The 24,424-nt window shown below is 36.8% G+C and overlaps 1 protein-coding gene across 3 annotated transcripts; it reads right to left on the reverse strand.

Moving 5' to 3' along the window:
* Positions 1–8,549: 8,549 nt before the first annotated feature.
* Positions 8,550–23,934, reverse strand: LOC103710734 (protein PAF1 homolog). 3 transcript variants are annotated; one of them, XR_003386385.4, is made up of 12 exons: positions 22,255–23,444; positions 20,658–20,726; positions 14,776–14,883; positions 14,504–14,684; positions 14,316–14,395; positions 14,088–14,207; positions 13,106–13,239; positions 11,420–11,506; positions 11,150–11,218; positions 10,918–10,989; positions 10,679–10,840; positions 8,550–8,976 (listed from the first exon to the last, which is right to left on the reverse strand). XR_003386385.4 is itself a non-coding variant. In XM_039115537.3 (12 exons), the coding sequence occupies exons 1-12, from the start codon at positions 23,184–23,186 to the stop codon at positions 8,848–8,850; spliced, it is 2,115 nt and encodes a 704-aa protein (XP_038971465.3). In that variant the 5' UTR covers positions 23,187–23,934; the 3' UTR covers positions 8,550–8,847. The 3 variants fall into 3 exon arrangements, 2 of the variants coding, with proteins under 2 accessions (XP_038971465.3, XP_088561829.2); XM_039115537.3 differs by having other exon boundaries at positions 13,134–13,239; positions 22,255–23,934; XM_088705703.2 differs by lacking the exons at positions 8,550–8,976; positions 10,679–10,840; positions 10,918–10,989 and having other exon boundaries at positions 11,150–11,249.
* Between the last annotated feature and the right edge of the window lie 490 nt (positions 23,935–24,424).

Below are 24,424 nucleotides of genomic sequence, written 5' to 3' on the forward strand. Positions count from 1 at the left end.
CAGAACCATGTAGTCTAGAGGAAAAATTGCCATTTGCTTTCCTGATAAATTTGCAGTCCATCTAAGCTCATTCAAGAATGCAGAATTCCTGATATGCCTTTAGCCATGCCATCCAGGGTCAGATTTAGTCATGCCAACCAGGGTGAGATCACCAAATAGGAGATTTTGGAGTGTGTACTTTTGCAGCTACAGTTACAGATGCTGACCGCATAGTGAGGAAAAAGATTAAAGAAATCATGAAGTTCACAGGAAGCTAATAATACGGTTGAATGGTTAGCATTTCAGAAAGGCAATGAGCGACAGGGAACCAGCTCGGAGGTTCCAAAAGACAGACTCTGATGTTTGTTAATCCTACAGATTGGAATTTTCTTTATGTATTAGGGAACACAGATCAATGACATTGTGCATGAAAAAGATTCTAATTGAATTACCCTACCTAATAACTAAGAGAGGAATATGTTAGCGAGTCATAACAAACAAACTAGCATTTATGTACAACAATCGATCTAACATTTTCAGCTGGGCTCATATTTCATACTAGGATGCTGCTATGCTTACTGGATAATATCCTGCAAGGGTTGTGAATGTGATTTTTTTAGCACCAAATATGGCGGCTCGGTGGTTTATTAGGGATCAAAGGGCTCGTTTGGTTCGCGGAAAAAGAAAGGAGAAAAGTGTGGTCAACAGAAAAGTAATGAGATGCCTCTTGTTTGGTTGGAGTTTTTAAAGAAGAGAGACGGAAAAGTTGTATTTCCATGGAAATATGATTTCCACGTTTTATAGAAAAGTTTTTCTCATAAGAAACATGAGGAAGTTACTTTCCCGTGAGCCGAAAATTACTCTATTTTTATTTTTTTTAAAAAAAGCCTTTTAAAATTAAAGAGGTATTAAAGACCAAATTTTTATTAAGGATAAAATAGAAATTATCCATAAATTTTCTAGAAAAGTGAATGATCAATTAAACATAAGCACTCTTAAAATCTATCATTTTTTTATTGTCAATCAAACATGCCAAAAGTACTTTTTCAGACATCTTCTCAGAAATCTGTTTTCCAAGAATCATATTTCTAGAAGGAAAAATGCTTTCCACGAACCAAACGAGCCCAAAATGTCAAACTTTATTCCCAATGGTCCAAAAAAGACTGTGAGATGAACAAGTTCTGGGAGGTTTTAGGAGAAACGAAGCATTTTCCTTCACACCATCCTGAAGAAGAGCTTGCGAAAACCCAATTTGGCTGTCATACTGTTAACTGTTTACCTTTGCAGCTGCATGTATTACCTTGCACTTTGTTCCAAGCAGTAGCTTCAATCTTAAAATATTTTCTTCTGGGATAAGAGACAGATCTGAAGCAACTCTTTCAGAGTTATTGATAGATCTAAATTTAAGACGTCACAAAGCTGACTAAATAAGAAACATTTAGCATTCGCAAGGCCAGATTTCAGAGGATTCAACCCACATAATGTCAAATATTAGACTCTCACATGGCCAGTGCATGTTGTTCATTCAGAGAGGAGAAAAAGACGTGCACGCACACGCTACAAACTATAGCTGGAAGTTCACTTTTTCATCAATTAGAACCAAGGATAATTTACCATTAAAATGTAAAATAATCATACAAAGTGGTAGTTAACAATCATGTGCTAATGTAATATCAATTCGCACAAGTGAATAACATATTAAATGCACTGGTGATATGAGTAGTCCCTCCTATAGTAATGTGAATCACTTGTTCAAATTTTGTAAAGAGAAGCAAATCTGCCATATCTTGGGAAAATAACACTACCTCAGTTATTCTAGGCTTCCATGTCTGATGTTTCTGTCATCTGGCTTTGATTAATAGTGGTAAGGCAATTTGCAAGGCCAGATTTCAGATGAAGTTAAAGAAGATTCAACCCATAAAGAAGTATTATAGACTCTTATATGGCCTCTGCATGTTGCTCATTCACAAAAAAAGAAAAAGAAAAAGAAAACACTAGAAACTTAGCTGGGATTCATTTTTTTCATCAATTAGAACCAGTCCACAAAAATGGAAAATAATCATATAGTCAGTAGTTAACAGTTATGTATTAATGTAACTTCAATTCCAAGCACGAGAGTAAATAACATAGTAAATGCACTGTGTGTGATAAATAGTCCCTCCTATGGTGATGTGAATTTCTTGTTCAACCAATTTTGCAGAGAAAAGCAAATATGTCCTATTTCTGAAAAATATCACTGCCTCACTCATCCCAGGCTTCCAGGTCTGACGTTTCTGTAATCTGGATTTGATAGTGGCAAGTCCGCTAGTAGACCACCAACCTCCAGTCATTACATCATGATATCCTGCATATTTATGAAAACAAACAGTTCTTTTCTGAAGGATCTTTCCGCCAATTATCTCATCAAGTGTGATTATTTGGCTCTAAATATTAAGCACCGCATTTCTGTATAGGTTCCATCATATCAGCATATATAAAAATAACACTAAGCTGGCTTAAACAACTATGAACACATCAAAGCCCTAAAGTTTGGACATAAAACCATTTAAGCATATCAAGCTTATAGAAGCCGATCGTGTAGGTGATACATATATTGCTTGCATAAATCTTCAATGCACAACTAGTATAAGGTGTTTGCAGGTGCTAAATTCCAAGACTGAAAAAAGTCCTAAGAGAGTGCAACATAACACTTCAATTGGCTTGCTGATCAAGCCTTAATCATTGTGGTGGAAAGTGATTTTATACCATGCAAAATTGTAAATAAGAGACCACCTCACCTTTGTATGGTTGTCTGATATACCCTGTTTAAGAGTGAACTACGAACCATGTGAAATTGTAAAATTGTACCAATGACACCGACAACACTTCACTTTGTATGGTTCTGATATATCCTGTTTAAGAGTGAATAAAATATTTACTACAAAAAATAAAAATTAAAAGATCTCAAATTTGAGTAACAAGCTATCAGATCTCATTGTCTCTGAACTTCAAAAAAAAGCATGCAATGAATGCTGCCAGATGTATGCTGTTGTAATCCATATCACTCATGCAAGACATTTATGTAGAAGATACTGGTTTATGCATCAGTTACTTTGTTATCCTAATTTATTCATTTAAGTATCCTTCTATAGGAAAGGTAATTTATGTAAATGCAACTTAAGAATATCACTATCTCTATTATTATAACACAAATTCGAAGGAGCGTGTCTCCACCCCCTGAGTTCGACTCCACCCCCTTTGGACTCCTGCAACCCTTTTTTTCCTACTTTAAGAGCCAAGAGTCATGAGGCTATCTGTTTCAAATCTCACACGTGTTGCACATGCAAAATATTAGTGCAAGTAAAATCCAACACTATTTATCTCTAGTTAAGAAAAGGACCCTGTCCCTTGAATTACTATATTGATTCGCTCATTCATCTTTTAGTGAATATAGTCTATGAAGTATGAACAGTGGCATGTTCATAGTAATTATTTTTTTCATTGACCCAATTTGGTAATTAAGCAGAATTCCTAACAATTCAAGAGCTCATAAACCATCAGACCAGCTTATGTTTCATCACATATAATCCGTGTGAGCTCCACAAGTTCAAGAACTACTGTCCCTGTATTAATTATTACTTTATGTAGATAATCTGCAGTTAGATTTTTACAGGCCTGCTCACAAGTAGTTTTGCACTTGCAACAATTTCTTCTCTTCTGTCTAAACTATCAACTGATTGCCGCACCCCCCCCCCCCAAAACCAGAAAAAAAAAAGCATCACCTTCTATAATCACCTTCCCACTACTCCATTCTAAAGTTTGACATTCTGGTTCATAAGTTTGACTCCGCAGGAGATATATAGACCTTGCATCAACTTCCTACAACGAAATTGATGTCAAGTTCCTCCATTCATCCAAAAAAAAAAAAAACCAAAGACTGCCTTTTGACATCTAAGCAATTATTTTGGCTCATGTTATATATAGTTTCACATGACTGAACTAAATGCCTCTTCCGATGTGTTATAAGCAACAAAAAATTATGTTTAGACCAGGTTCTAATGATGTGCAAGTGTCCTAACAGAATCAGGGGCATAAATGCCTTTATTGGTTTTCTTTAGATATAAAATTAGTTAAAAGGCTACAATTAGGTTAGTTAAATCAATAATTTGAATTAAGGTTCTGATCCTCATGGTTCAAATTATAGGCCTTTATATGTAACAGTGAGATCATTCCTTGAGAGATCAAAAACTATTGAAAGTTCAATTTGCTTTCTAGTTCTTTTTGAGGATTTACCCATTCATTGATCATGAAATTGATTCAACATTTCCCCTTTCTTTTTACTCAACCTTGATTGCAGAAAAATATATCTCTCCATTGTGAATCTGGTTATCAAATCTAACACAATGAAATAGTATCAGAATTAGAAGATCAATAATGTGAGAATCAGGTCATATTCTTCATTAGCATGCTGACAGAGTACAGATGCAAGACATGATGATAAGCTTCAACGACACAATGAACAGTTGGACCGTGTTGATCATAATATCTCCAGCTTGGTGAAGCAGATGGATGATCTAATGGTGCAATTCAAGGAACTGCTGGCTTTCACATAGACAGAAAATACGGAACAGTTGATATTATTGAAGATCAACCATACAAAAATCGTGCAGTCAAAGATCTGAGATTCAAGAATGGTGTGCTTAATGATTCATCAATAGCACATCAACCACCAACTCAATCATCAAGGTCTTGAACACGGAAGAATGAATACAAGTTCAGGATTTAATGACAATGATGTGCCAAAGAAATACCATTGAATCTGGTCATTGATGTGAAGATAATTGTGAGCAAGTTCCAGGGCCCACTATTCATGACTTCAGGATCCAACAAATACGCTCACCTTCATGACAAAATGCACCCACAACCAAACAATGGAGCAGTGTTGTTCAATCACAACCTAACAGGTCACCAGACATACTACAACGAGAGAATCATGAAACTACAGTAGAGTAAAGATGAGTTCCACACTGGGGAAGCCAACTACCATGTTTAGACTTAAATGCATGTCCGTTTAATCTTTGATTTTAATTAATGCATTTATTTTGAGATTTAAGTATAGACATAGCATTCAAACAATTACAAATTGAGATTCAACCAACAAGGAGACGTATTCATGTGTTAGAGATACCAAAAGAGTCTGTCAAGCTCAAGTTATGATGACTGGAAAGTGTTGTGATAGGGCAAGAGATATAATTATAACCCTATAATTTCTTTAGTCATAAGCTCAGTTTAAAGCTTAGAATCTTTTAATTAAATAATAATTTAGATATGCCTAGTTACCTAAGGTTCAAGTTGTCATAATCCATGTATATACAAGAATGATCATCTATAGAGACTCAAAAATAAATGAATTTTCAATATAATTTCAGTTTTCGCCCTTGCCCTTGCAGGGTTTTTTTTCCCTGTTTAGACTAGGTTCTCAAGTTCAAGAATTAGCCGATTTACCGTTCACAGACCAGACGGAACATTTCCCGCTTCTATTATCATTTCTAATTTTAAAAATCGTTCATCTCTCCCTCCTCTGAATTTGATCATCAGATCATTCAGAAGAACTCCAACATTGAACTATTAGATTGAAGAGTACAGTTTAGTCATGCTGTAGAAAGCAAGAATGAGATAGTTTTTGCCCATCAGAGACATGGTAATATGTTTGACAATTAGGAAAACATTAAAAATTGAAACTTATTGATGTCAATAAGAACATCCCAATGATAATAGCAATGTTCCAGAATAATTCATTATCATGAAAATTGTGAATTATTTGCAAAAATTCTGTAAAGTTTATACAAGCATGATTTTTCATTGAGCTGTGCAAGGTTAAGGCGAAAAGTCAATGAATAATTCAAAAATAACTGAAGAAATCAACAACAGGTTGAATACATATTATATGTATGTGGAACTTTACAACTCATTTGAAACCTATCAATCATTCATTATCTTTCAAACTGTTATAGAAAAACATTCATCAGAATGAAAAGTTCAAAATCTTATCTACCTTGTTGCCTTGCTTGAAAATTTAACTGCCTGGTCCACTAATCATATGCGATATAATGTTGTGTGTGTGCATGTGCTGTGTGTTTGTGCGGAATTTTAAAACTTGTTTTAAACCTCTCAATCATTCATTAGCCTTCAAGTTGTTATAGAAAATATATCAAAAGAATGAAAAGTTCAAAATCTATCTACCTTGTTGCATTGCTTGAAAATGTAATTGCCTAATCCCCTGAACATATGTGATACAGTGTGATGCCAATAGGTCAAAAATTGATGAACTTGTTTGTAGATATGATACTTTTTAGAGATGCAGACTGTACTGCCAAGTACATGGTGTACGATACTGATAGCGTACTGAGACTCTGTACTCCCACCATACTGAGTGCTGGTACTTAGGTATGTACCATGTCGACACTTGGTAGGGAGTGTATCGATGGGTTGCCAATACGATGTCCGGGACCAAGAAAACCTTGGTGTTTAGTCAATCTCATATCACATCTTAACCAAGAATCCAAAGTAAGACATGCTTGACATACAAAGAAGCCTCTTTAATATAAAAGTATTTAAGAATGAAGTTTGATGGAATAGAATGACAAAAGATGTCACCAAGAATATTGAAAATAGTTGACCATTTAAAAAATATTGTTGCTGATAATTACCCCACAAATGTTGAGTCAACCAACTTCCTTATCATCTTCAATATAATATCTTTCACTCATTTATCTAAAGAATTGTTACCCAGTTGCTCTGTACAGCTAGAGAAAAAGTAGTTTCAAATTAAAATAAATTGACTATTATCTGATGAGTAGGAAATCTTACACCTTTCCAAGTTCATGAAAGGTAACGATAGCAATTTTTATTCAAAATTATGGTTATACTACATGTTAAAGCCACTTGTTAGCATTAAGTTTAAGAAACATATAACATGTTAGCATATAGGATAATTAAACCAGGTGTACAATGAAAAACCTAAACAAGAAGGCCTATGGCCACATTTAAACGATTGGCACAGGAATCAAAAATTGTGAGTAACCATGAGCACGAACTTCATCTCTAACATAATCTTTTAAAAGGGATTGCCAAAACTTGCACCTGTGCCATTTTAATCCAAGACAAACAAGAGTTACCTGCATCTAAGATCACAAAATACAGCACATTAGTTTGTTTAAGAAAGACCAAAACAGCCAAGAACTACTCGCATCTAACGTTACAAAATGTAAAGCATTTGTTAGTTTTTGAAGGGCATAAAAAAAGAAAAGAAACAACAGATAACTAGAAAATTGTCACATACAGAGGATACAGTTGAGGGCAGAAAAATGCAACCACCACACATGCACTTACTAATTACATCTGATGCTGAGGACCACATGAGCTATCCTTAACACCAATTGACTGGTAGCTTGAAAAAGAACAGTTTCTGGCTCTGCACCGTAGAAGCATTTCACTTAAAAGAGCAAAAACCTTCAGCAAGGAACTGCAACAATGGTGCTCCTTCAAGATTTTTTTTTTTGGCTTTTTCTGCAGTGCTTCTAGAACCAAATTGAAACAGAAACAGTAGAATGGATAGAAGTATCATTTAAAAAAAAAAATGCAAAGGTTAGTCCACCTGATGTGAGACTCCTGCTTAGTTTTCTACACAAGAAAATAAAGTTTAAACATTAAGACTTCACAAGATAACTGAGACAGTAGCATAGTAGTGCTTAACACATATCTAGATGCCTGCTTAACAATATGTGCCATTGCAAATTCTTTTCGTCTAGGCGGCATCATATAGAACAGCACCCCATCACCATGCATTCTTCAGATAACTGCATGAAATGCCACCCTGCACAATCACAAGCTGAAGGAGCTGCAACACTCAGGGGAAGCTATGAAATGGATGAGAAAAATAACATCCAAGGATTCTCCCAACTAAAATTCTAATACTCGGTGGAGTCAGCAAAAACAACCCTCTAACTAACTGTTTCACTCATCTGGCAATCCCCAAACTACTTGTTTCACTCATCTAGCCAGCTAATTTAAAAAGTATCAGTAGCCATGAATTGCTAGCATTAATTAAAAAGCTTTAAGGAAAAATCATGAATCATCAACTAACAATTGTTATAAAAAATTCACTGACATTAAATATGATATCAGAATAACAGGATCATTTTTTTCAGGGCTTTACACATTGAATAACTTATTTATTATCCCTTCGAGAAGTTGAACAACTAGAAAACTATTCGTCGGTATCTTGAGACAAATAATCTCATTATTTATTTTTTCTAAAAAAAAGAGAACTTATTGCTTTTTACATTAAGAAATGTTCACCTATATTAGAATTCCTACTCCTTAAGCAGTATCTGGCTAGCAAATGTGGTGGGAGAAGAGATTCACAGACATGGTAATTAACGGTAGTAGACCTTGACTCAGTGAAGGTACAGAATTCTGTAAAACTTGAAGGAGATTCTCCTTGAGAGGACCAGCTGGTGATTAAGAAAAAACACTAAAACTATAACAAGAGGCTCTAAAAAAGTTAATTGCATTTACATGAAACCAAGTGAAAAACAGAATAGGACATCTATCATTATGAATAAACTCAACATGTAGCGATACAATTGTATATGCCTGCAACATTTTAAATCAAGCTTCATTTATTACCACAAAAGCCAACCATCACTTGCAAGCACATGCCTTATGATTGGAACAAACATATGGAGAAACACTACCACCTCGCCTAACATCTATGGTGGTTGGATGTGCTTCAGTATCTCTGCCTGGATTAACAATAGTCCAGTACTATACATCTCTTGACAGATAAATATTCTTTACATGGGACGGTTGATGCATTGCTGGTAACTAATCAGACATGTCTTCCTCCCCGCTGAACTGATCCATGTCATCCAATCGTGCAAGTTTATGCTGTCTTTCAAAGTCATCATCCCTTGAAAACCTTCCCCCCTTTAAACTCATAATATCTATCTGATCCTGAAAAATGTCAAGAGACATATTGAGAACACATGGAGATAATTCTAATATAAATCATCAAAATGAATATATATATATATATATATATATATATATATATATATATATATATATATATATATATATATATATATATATATATATATATATATATATATAAGGCACTAAGATTTTATTTTACTTCTAATATCTTTAACTTCTTGACATGCTCAGCGAATCAATGAAGTAACTACAGGCAATGAATGAATAAACAATGTACTCAGAAAAAGATAAAAGAACAAATGAAAGTTTCAAAACCAGCAGCAATTAGCTGATATTGAAAGGAAAAAAAAAGTTCCAAGGATATAATCGATAAAATCAGCCTTCTAAATATCCTTCATAAAATTGGTTTATACATTGCAAACTTTTAAAGTGCATGTGGCCAAACTACAAAACTAGTACTTTTTTAAAAAAAAAGAAAATTAAGACTACCACATGAACAAATGTTTAACAGTTCGAAGGGTTTTGTACATGAAACCAGATGGAAATACACCTAGTTACATCTACGAGCACCTCAATTACTGATATCATCGCGATCTGTAAATACCAGTCTTAATGTGATTGTTCGGTAGATTGATCAATAAGAGTTTTATTTCACAAAGGTTGACAAGTCTAAAACCTTCCCTTCCCCCTTTTCATCATGGTGAGCGAGCGAGAGAGAGAGAGAGAGACTGCATATATAAAGATGTTGCTACATCAATTATCAACAGTATCCATCCCAAAACTTCTCATCTCCCACCACCACTTTTGCACTTGGATGCAAAAAAGTTCTACGAGTACACTGGGCAATGTAGCAGGCAGTTGTAGATCATGACCACTCCTTTGGATTGCAAGGTTATGACCAAGACTATACGGGGATGATGATTGTATCAACTAGAAACCAGATTGATGTTGCCTAATTACAGCCCACAGCAGTGCATCAAGGGGTCCTTGATTAAGTACAGACAGCTGAATGTCAAGCAATCTGAGTTCAGTTAAGGTGACAATAAAGTGCTCGCACCTCAACTTTGGGACTGGAAGCTAGAGTAAGAAAGTTTATAAAATAGACTTCTGGTTTTGCTTTTGTTTCTGTTTATCTACTATATTTATATTTTCTCTCCAGCTACAATGCAAACATCTAGCAAGGTATGCGAAACACCAGGCTCTGATTTCTTAAAAAATAACCCAGCAAGGCATGTGTGCTCGATAACATCATAGAAGAGAAAAGAAATAAAATGGAGAAAATGTCTAGAATCCCAGCAGGAACCTAAGTAGGCATATGTGGCATATGGAATTGGGTCACCATACTAAAAAGCCTTGCAAATATTAATGAATCAATCCAAGAAAAACAAAGAAGAAAGCCCCAAAGTTTTATCTAGCATCGTACGCCATACCAGTACCGATTGGCCTACCGGTCGCCTACCGGACCGGTTCAGACCAGTTTGAACGGTACTGAACCGGTACCGACAGAGCTAAGCGCACGGGCGTCCGCGCGCCCCGCGTTAAATGCCACTCTGTGGCATTAAATCTCCCGCGCAGGCGCAAAGAACCATTCTGCAATGATCATTCAATATGAAATTTTTGACACATCATTCTGCAATGATAACTTCAAACTAGATGCAAATTTAACAGATTCACTCCCGAAGTGCAATATATCTGAAATTTGAAAGGTGAAAAGCTATACTTTTTTCACAGATATTTCTCCATGCTCCTTCAATTCTCCAATAGCAACAGCTGATCTCCTCCTCACAGTCACCCTTGAGGGCACAGGAAAATGCTCAGTCTCATCTCCAAACCTTCCTTCTTTCGCCCTCTTCTTTTGTAAAACAAGCCTTTTGGGTAGAGGCTGCATAACAAGACTTATTATGCATCAAGACCACCATATCAAACCCCCAGTAACATAATGAAGAAATCTAATATTACCAAATATCGGGCAGCTTTGTTGTCAAAAGTAACGAGGTAAGTTGTCGGGTCATCAGCATCATCACCCCTTACCTATAACCAAAAAAGAAAAAAAATCAAGTTCAGCAATGTTGTATATTTTTTTCAATTAGCGCTTCCATATAAGAAAAAACAAATGTAAATTCAAAATTCCTGTATAAGCATTAGAGAAGAAGAAGAAGAAGGAATATACAATGACATATAAGATACTTACATCCCAATGATACTCTCTAACCCAGGAGTATGATATATCTTCATTTTCATCATACATATCCTTTGACAGCTGCCAATAATAAGCATGAGGAACACTGTCACTATGCAAATGTATGACAGAAAGATGATAAGAATAAGTGCTGAATTCCAATAATATACAATTCTGCAGGATAACATGCAAGTATTTCACACTATCACAAAATGAAACAACACGCTAACCAACTCTGCTTCATGATTCGTATTAAAAGTGGGAACAACAGTAACACAATACCTCGTCAGGTGCAGGAACCATGTATGCCAAAAACTTCTCTGGTTTTGTAGGATCCGAACCATTTGCTACAAAACTCTTCACTATAGCCTGTGAAGGAGCATAATATGCACTGAGAGCGGAGCAAGTAAAGATTTTAACAAAATGGAGATGCAAGAATAATGTCATGACTGCATTAGTTTACCCACGGAATATACACCCAAAACTCACAGCATTTGCCCCCGTTGACAGAAAGAAGAATCTTTTGACATAAAGAACTACAGCTAATTAATATTGCAGTAAAGTGGGACCGCCAACAAACAAGTCCATTTTTTGAAAATAGCTAAGTCAAATTGTCATCAGAAACGTATAAAGAAGCATGCTGCTTCTATTTTGCAAAAGAAATAAAAATGATGTTCCTATTTTAGCAGCACAAAACAAGCAAGATCAGTAAGATTTCACTTACAAAATGATAAAACACAACTAATATGATGGAAGACACAGAGAATATATAAGATGAAGTAACAGGATGAATCCAAATTGCATACAAAGATGAATCCAAATTGCATATAAAGCAGCCACCACAATGCGATAAGGGAAGGTTTTCTATTTTCTGATCAAACCATATAGGGAGTTTGTACAAAATGCAAAGTAAAATTTATTAGTTGCTGGGAAAAAAAATAGTTCTACAAAAATAATTCGATATAACCAACTTCGATCAGCAGCCTTATCCCATCTATGTAGGGTCATCTTTAATGTTCACTGTACAATCCATTAAAGTTAAAATGTGTTCATACCAGCTTGCAATATTGTGTCAACCCTCTGAATTGGTATTGAAATCCTAGCCCAAGGCATCTTTAGATAGGAGGGGGGGCTAGCATAAAAGTTAAAAGGATAGCCAGGAGGCGGAGACTTACCTTCTGATCGTGCAATTTTAATTTTTTTACTCATTCAATTGTGTAATCCACCAATTTTCCATACAATGTCTAGACAGATTGAGAAGAAGTAGGGTTGAAACCGGATCGGATACAGAACGGATATTAGTATTTCCATTTCCATATTTATTTTGTCCGATGAATACAAATACAGATGTAGATGCTACACAGATGCAAAAATTTACATCTATATTTATTTTAAATAGATATGAATACAAATCAGATATTGGAAGTATGGATATAAATACAGATATAAGTTGGATAATTAAACTTTATAACCACAAAATCAAAAATATTACTGAGTGGATGATAAATCAAGTCAATAGTATGCTAATGTGGTTATTTATTTTTTAAAAAAAATCATGAGTTCTATATAAAATTAAATAGGGTCACAAGTAAAATTGGATATTTGGATACAGATTAGGTAGTTGCCTATCTATATTCATATCCATTTTTTTTGACAGATATAGATACATATACAAATATTAGTTGGATGCTCAAATTTCTATCCATATTCAGATAGATTTAAATATAAAAATGGATCTAGATGAATATTATCCGAACAACCCCTTCCAAGGTCTGATATAGAAAATTGTATTTGAATTATCCGAACAACTTTCACCCTTCCAAGGTCTGATATAGGAAATTGCATCCATCTAGAAGGAAACTATAAGCCAAAAAGAGCAAAGTACAATAGCAAAATAAAATATAAGTTATAAAATATCTAGTGTTATACATAAAGAAAAATGCATAATTACAATATGTGAATACCCACATGTGAGCCCATTTTGAACACAATTCACCTGTGATTCATGCTCATCACGAATAGAATTGTGTAATTTGTTGTATTGCTCTGCATCAGCTGTTGGATCTCCATCAAAGGTTAACATAGCAAACTGATCTTCATACCTAGTATAGCAAATTGTCGTCAACCAAGTTAGTGGTCAACATTGAACTGGATTACAAACATAATTAAAATGAATCCCAATATGAACTGATCCCATAATTAGATCAGTCAAATCATCTTGCAAAACTTATTATTCCACGCCTTTTTGTCACACAAAAAGTCATTTTGAACACAGAATTTAAATAAACAAAGATGCACAAAATTTAAATAAATAAACTAGAAAATAATCCTGTTGTTTACTTAAAGCTTGTTCTTGAGAAAGAAAAACTTGCTTACTTTATGGAGGCACGTTACTTGTACTAGTGCATCTTTCAAGTAATGGTATGGATCATGAAAGATTTTGTCTGTTTATCAGAATAGATTTTTTCAGATCGATCTCGTATCTATTACAGAATGAAAGCCTGGTACCCTACAATTATGTCTGGCACACAGGCAACAAATGTTTCTTTTATGGTAGTGGAAAATACAGGACTACTCCAAGATTGCTCCAACTTCTACCAAAATAATATAATAGTGAAAGATCTGAACAGTGTAGAAGTTTCAATTGTTTTTTCAACCTCAACAGTTATATTATAGATAATCAACAGATTATAGCAATAGTGAGAACCGAATATTAGATCTCCAGTGATATCCATACGATTTTTTTTTGTTTTAACTATTACTCCTGCCAGAATTGAAGCGACTGAAGCACCCTCTTCTATTTATTTAGAGTAGACAAAATAAATAGACAATAACAACACAGATAGGCAATCATAAACGCAATGTGCACAGTCAATCTACTAGGTGAATTTACCGAAAAGTAAGTGTATAATGATAAAGAACATAACTATTAAGAGCTTGTGAAATATACCGATCGAAATTAGGTAACAAAGGCAGAATCTCCACAGCCTGTAATTTAGGATTAGTTTGATGGATAGGAGGTAATTGGGCTGCCTCGAAAGATTCTTCAATGGCCTGTATTTGCTTTTCCCTATACATAGATAATTGAAGCAATTATCAAAAATAAATGTCAAATTTCTTGATTACAGTAAAACTCTCATTAAAGAAACATGTTAACAATAGATATACATTTATGTACCTGTTGTTAAGATTCTCCAAGAAAGCATTCCTACCTTCTCTGTTTTCCCGCATTTCCTTTGCTTGCTTTTCAGTTAAAGACTAGAATTGACGATGCATATTGAATTAGCAACTATGTCCATTGCCGCAGAAAAATTGAAAATTAACTTAAAGCATATAATTCCTTCGCTATGCAGCAACAACACCTACAAGTTTAGTCACATCTGTGCTCAGCGGAGAAATGTATTGAGTCTTGACCAACCACGAAACACCTTTATCAGTAGGCCGGTCTTTCTTCTTTATACCTTCTCGTTTGATAGGTGTTGCTACCTCATCATCACGCAATAACTCTTGATCTTCTGATGCAAGGGGAGGACGCACTTTGGGAGGACTGGAGAATGATGTAAATATGCAAATAAGCAACTGAAAACATTGTAAAAGGAATTAAAGTTCCAGCGCGAAGTTATTGCTAGATCTCTTACTTGTATACACTAGCATCAAGTAGGTCGAGAGGTATCCCAAGATCTTGCTCAACATAGAGTCTGGGCTTGTGCATTTTCTCTAACGATGTGATTGTATATTTGGTATATCTGCAACAACATCAAATATCTTAAAAAAAATAAAATGCAAAGAACAATCGCAAACTTTATTAAACTAAATTGTATATTAGAGTAGTTATAACACAAAACCCCCTTCATTTCTGTCATAGATATGTCAATTTTAAAGAATGCAAGAAGCAACAGCGCAGACATATATCACATACTATAAGCAAGTAAAAATCAACTTCTCAGGCAGTGAACTTAAAAACAACTCACACTTATATAATAAATGCAATCATCCTCCTTAGTGGTTAAGGCATATGTAGAATTAGAGTATCTGAGATAACAGTGGATATCAAAAAGATGAAAATAGGAAAAAAGGTTGTACCTCATAGAATCCCTATTGAGATTTGGAAGTCTTTAGGTGATGGGGAAATAGGTGGCAATCATGTCAAGTTGGACGAGATATGGGTCAAGTCGGATACAAGTTAGGTCAAAAATTTGTCAACCCAAACCAGACCTATTTAATAAATGAGTCAAAAATCCAGACCCTAACCTGACCATTTTATTAAATAGATAACCCAACCCGACTATTTTATTAAATAAATAACCCAACCCGACCTACAACAAATTGAATCAAGTTAAATGGGTCAAAAAGGTTGAGCATTGCCACCCATATGTAGGAGTAACTTGATTGACTAATTTGTTTAATCAGATTTTAAAGACCAAGAAAATGCCTGATAATTGTAGGCAGAGCATTATAGTACCGATTTATAAGCATAAAGGAAATATTCAAAAATAATTTTAACTATTGTGGTATTATACTCATGAACAATACTATGAAACTTTGGGAAAGAATGATTGAGCATAGATTGAGGTGTAACACAAATATATTAGAGAATCTATTAGATTTTATGCTAAGAAGGTCGAATACAGAAGCTATTTTTCTTCTTCAGAGGTTAATAAAAAATATAGAGAAAGCATGCGATAGAATCTCTAGAGAAGTTTTGTAATGAGTGTTAGAAAAGAAAGGAGTTTCCTGTAATTATATTAATGTGATTAAGGATATCTAGTGGAAGTGAGAACTATTGATGGAAATACAAGTATGTTTCCAATCACAATGGGTCTACAGTAGGATCGACTCTAAATACTTACCTTTTTGTGCTAGTTATAAATGAGCTTAATAGGCATATTCAAGACAATATTCCTTGGTGCACGCTATTTATGGATGATATAATCTTAGTGGATGAAATTAAGATTGGAATTGATCATGAGTTGGAATTATAGAGGAGTGAGAATCTAAGAGTTTCAGATTAAGCAGAATCAAGACGGAATATATGAAATATAGTTTTAGTTAGAGATGAAGGTAAAGTGAAAATTGAGAATAATGAAGTTTCTATAAGTGATCATTTTCGATATTTAGGATCAATTATTCATAAGGATAGGAAGATTGAAGAAGATGTTATCCATAAGATTAAAGCAAGGCAGATAAAATGGAGAGAAGTGCATCTAAGAAATTATATGATCAGAGGACACCTGCTAAATTAAAGAAAAAATTTAATAGCACAACCATACAACCAGCTATGCTTTATGGTACAAAATATTGTGGGCGGTTAGAAAATAGCATATGTGCAAGACAAGTGTGGCTGAAATGAAAATATCAAGATGCATGTGTGATAATATAAGAAAAGGTAGAATAAGAAATAAAAACATGTGTAACAAGGTAGAGGTCGCACTAATTGTGGACAAACTGAGAAAATTACGACTTTAATGGTTTGGATATGTACAGCGTAGGCCAAGAGATGCACAGTACGAAGAAGTGGTTTGATATATGTAAAAGAATAACGGGGTAGAGGCAGACCGAAAATCACATGGGATAACATAGCAATAAAGGACTTGATATTGTTGCATCTTTCAGAAAGTGTAACCCTAAACAAAGCAGAATGGAGAAAAAGGATGCATGAAGCCGACCTCAACTAGTGAGTATACGGTGCAAGTCGGACATCAAATGGGAAAGAGATAATGTGAAAAAACTAGAATCACGAAAGAGAATTAGCTTTCCGACTTAAATGTCAAGACTCAAATAGGATAAGCCGTTAATAAGCAAATAAGTCATCGAAAAGATAATTAACTTGCATTTTCTTAAGCAACCAATGTAAAGAAAGGTGCTTGATGAATGGATTGACATTAGCAAGCTACTAAGCTTTGTGTTGAGAATTTGTGATGAAATGTGGAAAGCAAGCATTTCTCATTGGGGCACAATCCCAGAAATATATGTATACATATGTATTTTCAAGTTAGTAAGACAAAAAGAACATCAAAGACAAGTAACATAATTCAATTTAAGAATTATGCAAGCAACCCCTCGAACAAGGGTCATAAGCTCAGAGTTTGCTAAGTAGATGCGAGCACTAGCATAATGGCGATGAACATAGTGACAGTTGATCTTGACATCTTGGCTCCCTCATTATAGATTGGATATTTAGTGATGAGATCGGAAAAGAACTCCAACTTATCAAAATAGAGAGGTGTTAAGGAAAATTATTTCCATAAACTAAGCCACCTGAAAAGTGGGGCTTACCATGGAATAATACTCAGATTCAGCTGTAGTGAGGTAGAAAATATCTTGTTTCTTGTCCCTCCAGGAGAAGGGAGTCACCAAGTAGCCAGCTAGCTATAGTTAATCACGGGCCGGGCCTCAGGCCGAAACTCTATTCACTTTTAATCGGGCTTAAGGCATTTGACCTTTTCTGTGCCAAAAGCCCGGCCCATGATCAGCTCCGCAACTAGCAAATGAAAGTCCAGATGTTATTGACAAATTAGTACTAGAGTAGGAAAACACCTAAAACTTAAGAGTAATGCAGCCTAGGATTTCTATTTAGCGCATAAGAATGTTGGAGAACTAGTGCAGATTAAAACTGAAAAATGAAAGCCTACACGCTTACATCTCATCACCAGCCTAAACAGGAAATAGTCAAGCAGCAAGCAAATGTGAACGTAAAGCAAATTTAAGATCCATACTAGGGACCCAACCACATATCCTATAACCATATACAGAAGATCTCTGGGAGTCTACTATGTCAGCAAATAAGCCAAAAACAATCAAAACAAAGAGAGAAAGCATAAGGGCATAAGATCAAGCCACAAACCTAGCCAGTGACAGAAAGAGAGAGCGGTGGGAATGATGAAGGGGCTATCCGAACAATCTTACCATAGGGAAGATTTGCAAAAACATATGTAGTGTTTGTGTTAAGTCACCATGCAAAGCATCCATGGAGGAGTCTTAGATGTGAAGGATCCTCACAACAACTCAAAAAAAGAAAGAATTGAATAGAAGTACAAAATCAAATTGTCTGCCCAGCATCAAAGCAAGCACAAATACAATAAAAGGAAAGGGCGGGGGTTAGCTACGATTTGCACTAGATCATCTTTAAATCCTGAAATTTATGATTCACATTTATCTTAAGATGGTTTATAGTGGAAGTCACCTAAATGAAGTGTACGATGAGCCCCCATGTGCTAGTCAATGACTAACCAAGGATGAGGACACCCACCAACATCATAAAATAAGGCTATCTCCCCTTTGAAATAAATTTAGCATGGCCTGCAAGATTAGTTGTACCGCCACATACCAGCTGTACCTGTAAGGTACTGATACAGTACCAAGATTTAGTTCAGTATATGAACCATAACAATCTGAACTAAGTGGAACTTCTCCATATAGCCCGAATTCAAGCAATATCATGACTAGGAGTGAGAAAATGGTATTGGGAGCCTGTGGCGATACGAAATGCATACCATATCCTACAGACTGTACTATATTAGTACAGTTTCCAGTACCGGTTATATAGACTTTGATAGCTTGAACAAAATAAGAGAAAAGTGACCAGGTTTCATATTTGGAAGAGAATGTTATCCAAGAACTAATATATGAATTAGCAGTATATATCGTTCCTAAAAAGACAGCTGGACAGAGGTGGTCAATTTCATTCAACAATTTGATGTTTAGCAAGGCAAAACGTGCTTCTCAACAGCAGCATCAATAGGTCAACCAAAAGTCTCTTTTCAGTCCTTCAATGACCATCCTATTCCACTTCATCATTCTTAAATGTCTTGACAATGGGAAGAAAAGAAGCATGATGGCTCGAAATAGTTAACTGCAAAGATGTTCAAGATAACAAACCAAGTGATATGGAAGAATATCATAAACGTTTCATAATAATTATCACCCTTGAGCTCAAGATTATGAACCAAAAGAGACACATGACTAGAGCAAGCCAAAAGTTTCATGTGATTAAAACCAATGAGAACAGAAGAAGCTATGCAACTATTGACAGGTATTGCTGTCAAAGAGGCCTCTAGACAAAACAAAGTGGGAACAATGTAATAAACCAAAGATGGCTATTTGGTATAGATGTTTTCTCCCACTTATGATCAAATCCCATAATTAAGATCTAGATAAGTGGTTATAAAGCACAAACTAGACTGTGTCAGTGGTGCAGCCCTCAGCATTAGGGCCAGAATAAAGTTTATATATATGGTGAAATAAATTTCAGATCTCAATGGTTCTTCTATCACTATCAGAACAATAAGATAGAGAGTAAAATAGGGAAAAAGAGAAGAAGAAGTATATTAGAGGAAAAGAAGTATAAAGAGAAAAGAGACAAAAACAAACACAAAGCAATGCTTTCTGAACATAAAAGAACTTCCAACTTGCCTATATTGAACCTAGAACTCTTACTTAAACAATTTGACCAAAAATAGGACGTCTAATCTCAAATCATATAGAAACTATTTACTTGGGTGGACTAAAGACTTTCCAGATAGAGTAAACATAACTTCCATATCACATAAAGGCTATCAGATTTTTTTTTTCAAATCACAATCCTAATGATTTAAACATTTTCCAGTGTAACCTAGATTAAGTGGACCCTTTAGATGATAATACTACAGGACATAAAAACCCACCAGAAAAGTAGCTCCAGAAATCCATCCCCAAATACAAGAAAATAACAAGCACATAATGTACTAATTAACGAGTTAAATGAAAGACTCTTAAGATTTGATACAGTAGCAATTTATATGAAAATAAAACTCAAAAAGTTAAATAAATAACATATTTTAATTTAGACCTTTGCTTTATTAGCGAGCAAGGCATATGGTGCACCAAATCGAATCAGTGCAAGGGAGAAAATGATACCTCACGTTGATCAAACAAATTCATTGAACAAGGGATCAGAGAAATTTTACTTATGAATTTCGGGTTTTTGATTCACAATAAAGTTGCAAACTTTCATCCAATCACTGACTTATATTGGCAATTACTACTGCTTATATACTAGTGCCAACATCCATAGATTGCACTCACAAAGGATATAGTAATGCCAAGATAACAATGTAAATACATTGTCTAAAGAGTAAACATTAGAAAAGGGACTAATGCCCCAAACTCCATATCATCAGATGATAAGATGAACAAAAAGTTTCCAAGTCGAAAAAAGAAAAACTATGCAAACTTTGAACAGTTAAACTCTTGCAACTATGATGATGCTACATTTAATCAGAATGAGAAAATGAAAGAGTGCAGGACTCTCCCCGGCCACAGAAACTGAAAAGAGGGAAGACACCAAAATCTATATTCAAAAAGGTTTAAAGAGTATAATTATTCATTACAAAGGAAATAGCTGATGCATAGTTTAAAAAACATAAATTAATGATCATTGATGAACGAACATAAAGAGAAGATAGAGTCAGAGAGAGATAATTTGGCATGAAAAACAACAAATAGCAACAGTCCATTAGGGTCCTGAAAGTTCTATATTTACCTGTCTTTATCAGTATTCACAGCTAATAACTTTGGTTGTGCAGTTGGATCTGGCAACTCATTCCTAAACCTGCAATTGAAAAAAAAATGAAAGAATGACCATTAGTACTATACAGCAGTTCAATATTGCAAATGTCTTTGGACCACTTCAGCTATATTTTCACCCAGATTAATGTCCTACACTCAAGAAAAATATTCGTACGGAAAAATCACTGAAGCATGTACTAGACAAGTAAATAACTGGAGGTGGGATATTTCTCTGCTCTAGTAATTCACGAGTTGAACCTAGTAAATATGATGGAGCCTGTACAAGTCTATTTCAAATTTCTTTGGCATCTGTAAGTATAAATGTAGGAGAACAGTAAACATGAGATGCTCGAATCCACTATCCTTTTGTATCTTTAATATTTTGTACCTATAAAGAATAATTTTCACCCATCCTTCACTTCCCCCTTCTACTTCTTTGTTAGAAGGATTTACAGCATGCCAATGCCATTTGAACCTAACACTGGTGCAGTAGGTGATGTGCAGTCCCATGCCAACACATTGTACCCACCGCCATGCACAAGTATCACTTTACCCTAGCTTGCATGCCAGGCAGCTGTGTCATATGCTGTGCTAGTATAATACAATCTGTACAGCACAGATCAGCACATGCCATCACACAAACCCTTGCTCTATTATCTCTTCTCTAGTTCATGTCCCACTACATAAGATGTTCAGTTCTGGTTTCACTGCTTCTAGTATTCAAACAGCTTTTAAAGTTTTGATGTGGACAAGCTTAGGTCAAACTTTAGTAATTCCACTTGGAGACCTTCTTTCACAAACACTGGAATTGTCAGGCTTTAAAAAGGCCAACGATATGGGGAAAAATCAGTTGTTGACTTGCTTGAACTAGAGCTTTTAAATAATACACCACAGAGAAAAGCTAAACCTTCTTTGAGAAAGTCTAGAAATAGAGCATTGTCATGGAATCACATTAGCAATATCTCGGTATACACACCAATAGCACTCGACCAGTATAATGTGGACCTTCCAGTTTATTATCTAGGTCATCTCATCATTGTCATTAATCTTACAGCAGCCCACTAGGGTGTTACCTGAAAATAAATAAAAAGAAATTTAAAGGATTGAAAGAATTTTGAAGGATCGAATCTAAGTTACAATCTCGGAAGGTCCTAAACTTTCCATTGCATTTTAAATATTGTGACTCTAACCCATATATCAACTTCCAAATTCTGATTATAAAACATGGCACTAAAAATCAAAACAAGAAGTATATGTATGTTGAAAGTATCTGAAGCAATTTCCTCAACTTATCCAATGCAATGTTTAAAAGATTGAAAAAAAAAAATTCTCTTTCCATCTGCCAGTTCACCCAATTATAAATTGGCACCTATCAAGGGAAGGTCATATCTCATGAGAGAATAGCTTTGCCGGCACTGATTACTTCATTAATAACTCATACAGAGTAAGAACAAAGTAGTAAAAATTCATAAGAACAAGAATCCTAAACACATAAGACCAGAAACGCGGTATAATATGCAAATCTACAAACTTCATCTTCTCCAAAATACTACAAAGAAAAAGCAACTCACTTCATCTTGCAGAGGAATGTAGTTGGCTTCTTCAGCCGATTTTCAACCCTCTCCCCGCTCAAGAACGGGGTTGTCCGGCGCTCCACCGTGCGTGACCCTGCCATCGAGCCATGCGGCCTTGCATTGCCCGATGCCAGCATTTGCGTCTTCTGCAACACGGTGGCCTGTGACTGCTTCAGCATCTGCTGCCGCTTGTTCTCCATCTTCTGCTTCTCATACTCCTTCCTCTTCCTCGCCCTCCTTTCCTCCTCCGTCTCCACCCTGCCGGAGGGCCCATTTGGGCCCCCCGGATGGGCCGCATCCCTCCCTGCCGGAGGTGCTGCCACCGGAGGCCCTGAAGGGGGCTTCTGCTGTTTGAGCGGGATGGAGGGCATCGGCTGACGCCCGGGATGAGGGGCTTCTTTAGCGGGCATGGATTGGGTCGAGTGAGAGGAAGGAGGAGGAGGAGGCGGGGGTGGGACGGATGGAGGGGCAACGGGGGGAGGCGGCGGGGGAGGGAGGGAAGGATCCGGCGGAGGGGAGGACGGCGGCGGAGGGGGAGGCGGGGGCGGCAGAGCCGGAGGGTTATACTGAGAGGAAGAGTAATACATAGAGGGCTGCGGCTGAGGAGGCGGCGGCGGAGGGTACGAGGAGGAGGGCAGCGGCGGCGCAGGAGGAAAGGGGGGACCGTAGGGGTACTGCTGCTGCGGCTGATGAGGAGGCCGAGGAGGCGGAGCCTGCTGCTGATTCCTCTGGCGGTTGAAGGGGTCGGCAAAGCCCTGGTTGGGGGGGATCCGGCCGTACTGGGGGTAGGGCTGGCGGTGACCGATCGGAGGCTGCATGGAAAGGGGCGGAGCGAGGGGATTCTGGTTCGGGGCGGGCGCCTGCGACGGCGGCGGAGGAAAGGATGACTGGGGCAGAGGAGGAGGGGGGAACGGCCGGAAGGACGCCATGACCAGGCGATCCCCGGGAGGTGCCGACCCTTCGATCGAGCGGAGAAATAGAGCCCTGATCAACTCGACCACTTCTTGGTTTCGAAACCCTAGAACCGGGGTTTCGGCCAGGCCGGGGCCGAGAGGGAGTACTTATAATGTAAGGGGGAGCGCACGGGGTTTCCAGTGTTCCGACGGAGAGAAGGCCGAGAGGGCTGTTGGAAAGAAGGACGCTAAGGGAAGGCGTCCGTTTGGGGAGTACATCCCACCCCCCCAATTACCTGGCGGTGACAGCACAAATCAAATAAAAGAACGATTTGGGTGGCGGTTGGCGCGCTGCAGATCAACCAATATTGCAGGTCCAGTTACGAAGCCAACCGACTCCAGACTACGGGCCCCTCGTAGCTCAGCCCTTATTTTCCGCAGCTCGGAATGAACACACGAGCTGTAGGCCCAAGCGCACGCCCTCTACGAATACCCTCCACCTGATCCCCCACTGCTCGCGATTGCTAGAAGAGCCCGATGCCAACCGGTCGTGCCCTTCTTCGTCTTCTAGCTTGGTATCGAGCAGAAGCGCCCTCCGCCCCCTCCCGGTCGTGGCCTCAGCCCAATCCCCTGCTCCCTTGTCGCCGGTGACTGCCGAAAGAAGCACCGGCGCCAGCCAGCCCAAGCCTCAAGCCCCTAGCCTTGATCTCTCCGTAGCCCCTCTCATCCTTGCGCCTTTCCCTCCTCTGTTCCTCCCATTCATCTTTCTTTCCCTCCCTCCTCCATTTCCCATCATCTTCTTGAATGAGTTTTTGAACTTGAAGATTGCATAACCCAATGCCCACGAAGACATTGGGTTGAGGAACCAAATATCTGTGCGGGCAATACGATCGCTAGATATTCGCAATTTGAAAGTGAAGGTCGTATAAAATCATGTTGCATCATCCCTTGTGATTTTGCATCTATGGTGCAGCCAATATTGCTTGCGCATGCATAGAGATCTAACGTTCTTGTAAAAAAAGTTGATCCTATAAACTTGGTTGGCAATGTAGATTCTTTGATTTTACTTGAAATATAGATTGTTCATCAATTTTGTGAAAATTTTTGCCATAGTAAAAGTAAAACTCGGGTGATATGATACTTGAGAACTCGATAATGTGTCAAAAGAAAGTTCAAATTTTTGAGAACTCAAATTTTTTCAGGGTCATGTTTAACCTTTTGGTTAACATTGTGTTGCAGATTGCTTCACACATATATGTGAATGTTAAAAGAAA

The sequence above is a fragment of the Phoenix dactylifera genome, chromosome 10, assembly GCF_051530095.1.
Source record: "Phoenix dactylifera cultivar Ajwa chromosome 10, Ajwa_hap1_PhDact_Kaust_v1.1, whole genome shotgun sequence".
Classification (NCBI taxonomy): Eukaryota; Viridiplantae; Streptophyta; class Magnoliopsida; order Arecales; family Arecaceae; genus Phoenix; species Phoenix dactylifera.